The sequence below is a fragment of the Haematobia irritans genome, chromosome 2, assembly GCF_050003625.1.
Source record: "Haematobia irritans isolate KBUSLIRL chromosome 2, ASM5000362v1, whole genome shotgun sequence".
Taxonomy (NCBI): Eukaryota; Metazoa; Arthropoda; class Insecta; order Diptera; family Muscidae; genus Haematobia; species Haematobia irritans.
In genome coordinates, this window is record NC_134398.1 from 52,673,605 (window position 1) to 52,679,604 (window position 6,000).

Consider the following 6,000-nt stretch of genomic DNA (forward strand, 5'->3'; position numbering starts at 1 on the left):
GTTTATATGGGGTCTATATATAATTATGGACCGATGTGGACCAATTTTTGCATGGTTGTTAGAGACCATATACCAATATCATGTCCCAAATTTCAGACGGATCGGATGAAATTTGCTTCTCTTTGAGGCTCCGCAACCCAAATCTGGGGATCGGTTTATATGGGCGCCATATATAATTATGGACCGATGTGGACCAATTTTTGCATGGTTGTTAGAGACCATATACCAATATCATGTCCCAAATTTCAGCCGGATCGGATGCAATTTGCTCCTCTTTGAGGCTTCGCAAGCCAAATCTGGACATCGGTTTATATGGGGTCTATATATAATTATGGACCGATGTGGACCAATTTTTGCATGGTTGTTAGAGACCATATACCAACATCATGTACCAAATTTCAGCCGGATCGGATGAAATTTGCTTCTCTTTGAGGTTCCGCAATCCAAATCTGGGGATCGGTTTATATGGGGGCTATATATAATTATGGACCGATGTGGACCAATTTTTGCATGATTGTTAGAGACCATATACCAACACCATGTACCAAATTTCAGCCGGATCGAATGAAATATGCTTCTCTTAGATGCTCCACAAGCCAAATCTGGGGATCGGTTTATATGGGGGCTATATATAATTAAGGACCGATATGGACCAATTTTTGCATGGTTGTTGGAGACCATATACCAACATCATGTACCAAATTTCAGCCGGATCGGATGAAATTTTCTTCTCTTTGAGGCTCCGCAAGCCAAACCTGGGGATCGGTTTATATGGGGGCTATATATAATTATGGACCGATGTGGACCAATTTTTGCATGATTGTTAGAGACCATATACCAACATCATGTACCAAATTTCAGCCGGATCGGATGAAATTTGCTTCTCTGTGAGGTTCCGCAATCCAAATCTGGGGATCGGTTTATATGGGGGCTATATATAATTATGGACCGATGTGGACCAATTTTTGCATGATTGTTAGAGACCATATACCAACACCATGTACCAAATTTCAGCCGGATCGGATGAAATATGCTTCTGTTAGAGGCTCCACAAGCCAAATCTGAGGGTCCCTTTATATGGGGGCTATACGTAAAAGTGGACCGATATGGCCCATTTTCAATACCATCCGACCTACATCGATAACAACTATTTGTGCCAAGTTTCAAGTCGATAGCTTGTTTCGTTCGGAAGTTAGCGTGATTTCAACAGACGGACGGACGGACGGACGGACGGACGGACATGCTTAGATCGACTCAGAATTTCACCACGACCCAGAATATATATACTTTATGGGGTCTTAGAGCAATATTTCGATGTGTTACAAACGGAATGACAAAGTTAATATACCCCCATCCTATGATGGAGGGTATAAAAATAATTTCCTCAGGGACGAAATTCTCTTTTGTTATAAAGGCCGGTACTCTGTTCGGTTTTCGCGTTGAAACTCCATACAAAACTAAAAAATGCGAAAAATTTGCGAAATTTTTTCCATTTGTGATACTTTGTTTTTTCGTGTTGAAAAACTGACGTTTATAGCACGGCGCCATTTGCAATGTGAATTAAGAAATAATTTATTTATTAAAAACTATTTGTGCGGGTTTATAAATCAAACACGGACCATATTTTTGTTCCGAAACTATACAAAGGATCAAAGGAATAGCAGATCAATTGCCCAAGGAAAAATAAAATGTTATTTTGTAAAAACAAGCAACACCACCAACTTAATCCAATATCGCTCCCTGTAAAATAGCGCTCCAAGCTACCTAAAAAAACTATGTGCGAAATAATGGTTTCCATAAAAATTTTTCGCAAGAATGAACATAGTACCGGCCTTAAAGTATTTTCTTAAAGAGCAAATTTTATTTTTTATTTACTTCAAAAGAAAACTTAGTTAGTCTAAAATTTTTTTCTCAGAAAAGAAAACTCTTCTTTCAGTATGTATATTTGTGTTAAATTTAATTTTTAAAGTGTATCACTACAGGATTTTTTCACGAAATTTGGGACCCGTTTTTGTACCTTTTACATTCTTAAATTTTTTGGGGGGTTTGAAAAAAACCTGACCAATTTAGGCGTTTTTTTCTTAAGACTTGGGGGGGAAGAATCAAAAATAACCTGGCAACACTGCTTCCATGGTATAATAAGATGGGTCAAGATTATCTGCTTGTTTTATATGCTGGGAGTATCCTTAAAAATAAAACATTTTTTATTTACAATGTAACATATTGTGAATATAATACGTTATATTGGAAAAGCTGATTGTCATGGTGGATATAATTAACAACATACTTGCACAAAAATTTGGAAGAATTCTAAATTGTATAATTCTCTGAATCGCCCTGTGATTTTCCCGATTATATGTATAGTAATCGAAAGCGATATCGGTAAATTCGTTTGTTTTGATTTCTGAGATTGGAGTTTTCTAACAAATTTGCCTGCCTCCATTTAATTATATTTAGGCTCAACATGTCCAAAAATCGAAAACGGGAAGCTCATAGCAGCAGTTCTGAAGAGTTGGACAGTGAAGAAGAAAGTCGTCTGAGAGACATCAAGGAAAGAGATGAATTCGCAGAAAGGTTAAAGAAACGTGATGAAGATCGCACCAGGAAAGTTTTAGAGGCCTCATCCAGCCGAAAAGCCATCGAGGAGGCTGCTAAGCGACTCAAGTTAGAACATGAGGATCGTGATAAAATTTTGCCCCAACTCCGAATACAATCGAGAAGAAAGTATTTGGAAAAACGTAAGGAAGATAAAGTAGCTGAGTTGGAGGCTGACATTTTAGATGATGAATATCTCTTTGATGAATCGGTGTAAGTATTAACCACGAGATACGTCTTATACATATGTACTTATATACCATTCCACTTTTTAAAGTTTAACACAAAAAGAGAAACAAGAAAGAGAATACAAGAAGCAATTGTTGACCATAGCCAAGGAACATGAGAAGGCTCGTGAACTGGAACGTATACAAAGATATCATATGCCAAGAGATTTGAAAAAAGGCGAAAAAGAAGAATATGTGGAAGTAGATGAAAATGAAAAGGCACCACACTCTGAACAAAAGAAATGGGAAGCAGAACAATTAGCAAGCGCTAGATTTCAATTTGGTGCAAAAGATGCAAGAGCCCAAGAAGAGTACGAGCTATTGTTGGATGACCAGATAGATTTCATACAAGCTCTCACTTTGGATGGATCCAAAGAAAAAGCGTCTAAAGAGCCGGAATTGTCAGAAGCGGAGCGCAAACGTATGACCTTAGAAGAGACTAAAAAGTCACTTCCTGTCTATCCGTTTAAAGAAGATTTAATAGCAGCTATTAGGGAGCATCAGGTATAACATATAACAATTTATCTTAAACTATTTACATAACCAAATTTGTATTAGATACTTATTATTGAGGGGGAAACTGGATCGGGTAAAACAACTCAAATACCACAGTACTTAGTTGAAGCTGGTTTTACGGAAGACAAAAAGAAAATTGGCTGCACGCAACCTCGTCGTGTGGCTGCCATGTCAGTGGCAGCAAGAGTAGCTGAGGAAATGGGTGTAAAATTAGGAAATGAGGTTGGGTACAGTATACGATTTGAAGATTGCACTTCAGGTAAGCAGAAAAATAAAAGAAATAAATAAATGAAATAAAAATAGAGGCGGGTTTACACTCCGAGAAATAAAATATGAGTCAAATCAAAAAAGCAATCGGAATTAACAATTGAAGAGGACAATACTAGCATATATTTATGATTTCAGAACGCACCATTCTCAAGTATATGACTGATGGTACATTACACAGGGAATTTTTATCGGAGCCAGATTTGTCTTCATATAGCGTTATGATTATCGATGAAGCCCATGAACGGACACTTCATACGGATATATTATTTGGCTTGGTAAAGGATATTGCCCGTTTTAGAACCGATCTGAAATTACTAATATCAAGTGCTACCTTAGATGCAGACAAATTTTCACAGTTTTTTGATGACGCTCCCATATTTCGTATACCAGGCAGAAGATACCCGGTATGTATCTCTGTAATATGTGCTTCTTGCTTCTCTATTTCCAATAACATGTTTTCTTTAAGGTTGATATCTTTTATACAAAAGCGCCCGAAGCCGATTATATTGATGCTTGTTGTGTTTCTGTTCTTCAAATACATGCTACACAACCCTTGGGTGATATTTTAGTCTTTCTCACTGGTCAAGATGAAATTGAGACTTGTCAAGAAGTTTTGGCAGATCGTGTAAAGCGACTTGGTTCTAAGATTAAAGAACTTGTTATTATTCCCGTTTATGCAAATTTACCAAGTGATATGCAAGCGAAAATTTTCGAACCCACACCACCAAATGCACGAAAAGTTATACTTGCTACAAATATTGCGGAAACATCGTTGACTATTGACAATATTATTTATGTTATTGATCCCGGATTTGCCAAGCAAAATAATTTCAATTCACGCACTGGTATGGAATCTTTAATGGTTGTTCCCATATCCAAGGCTTCCGCTAACCAGCGCGCTGGACGTGCTGGTCGTACAGCTCCAGGTAAATGTTTTCGTTTGTATACAGCTTGGGCGTATAAACATGAGTTGGAGGACAACACTGTACCCGAGATTCAGCGTATTAATTTAGGAAATGCTGTACTTATGCTCAAGGCTTTGGGTATAAATGATCTGATACACTTTGATTTTTTGGATCCTCCGCCACATGAGACACTAGTACTAGCATTGGAACAGCTATATGCATTGGGTGCTTTAAATCACCACGGCGAGTTAACGAAGTTGGGAAGAAGAATGGCAGAATTTCCCGTTGATCCTATGATGGGGAAAATGTTGCTAGCCAGTGAGAAGTGAGTAAAAGATGGAAAAAAGTGATACTCACTCCAACGAAATTTTCTTGATGTTCTATTTTCAGATACAAATGTTCGGAGGAGATGGTTACAATAGCTGCCATGCTTTCGGTAAATAGTGCAATTTTCTACAGACCTAAGGATAAAATTATTCATGCCGACACTGCACGTAAAAACTTCAATCATATCCACGGTGATCACATAAGTCTGATGCAAGTATACAATCAATGGGCCGAAACAGACTATAGTACTCAATGGTGTTATGAGAATTTTATACAATATCGTTCCATGAAAAGGGCTAGAGATGTCCGAGAACAACTAGTTGGACTAATGCAACGAGTTGAAATCGACATGGTATCATGTTTACCAGAAACTGTAAATATACGTAAAGCGGCTACAGCGGGATATTTCTATCATGTAGCTCGTCTATCGAAAGGAGGAAACTATAAGACTATCAAACATAACCAAACTGTTATGATACACCCAAACTCATCGTTGTTTGAGGAATTGCCACGATGGGTTTTATATCACGAATTAGTTTTCACTACAAAGGAATACATGAGACAGGTGATAGAAATTGAAAGTAAATGGCTATTGGAAGTAGCTCCGCATTATTATAAAGCAAAAGAACTGGAAGACTCAACGAATAAAAAGATGCCAAAAGTTCAAGGCAGAGCTACGATGACTGAATAAATATTGTATAGAAATTATGTATAATTGTTTCAATTTTCAATTTTGTCAGATCTACATCTCTATTTATTTTAATTTTAGGCGTTTAATTTTCCAGAAGTTCATTATATCCAAAGAACATCGCATGGGTAAAAAAACACGAACTTCAATGAGTCTTATGAGTTATATTTTCTTTACAATTAAGTGGTTTGAATATATAAGACAATAACCCTATGGAAAGTAAGAATATACATATGAGAGTTACAAAGATTTTTTTTTGAAATCCGTTGGATAATATTTTAATGACAAAAAAATATACGAACATAATTTGGGGGATATCGTATAATAAAAAAATATGTATTTGTTCCAAAATCAGTATTTTTCAAAAAGGCAATTGGCAAAAAATGCTCAAGGTGACCATCAACGGTCTTTGCGGGAAAAGAGGGAAATGCTACTGTTCTGCATTCAGTACTAGTATACGAGGAGACTCGGA

The 6,000-nt window shown here is 36.9% G+C and overlaps 1 protein-coding gene across 1 annotated transcript; it reads left to right on the top strand.

Annotated features, from left to right (window-relative positions):
- The first annotated feature begins 2,407 nt into the window (after window positions 1–2,407).
- On the top strand, window positions 2,408–5,548 carry l(2)37Cb (DEAH-box helicase 16 lethal (2) 37Cb). The gene is made up of 6 exons (XM_075294124.1): window positions 2,408–2,808; window positions 2,873–3,326; window positions 3,381–3,597; window positions 3,744–4,012; window positions 4,075–4,838; window positions 4,904–5,548. The coding sequence occupies exons 1-6, from the start codon at window positions 2,465–2,467 to the stop codon at window positions 5,529–5,531; spliced, it is 2,676 nt and encodes an 891-aa protein (XP_075150239.1). The 5' UTR covers window positions 2,408–2,464; the 3' UTR covers window positions 5,532–5,548.
- Window positions 5,549–6,000: the final 452 nt, after the last annotated feature.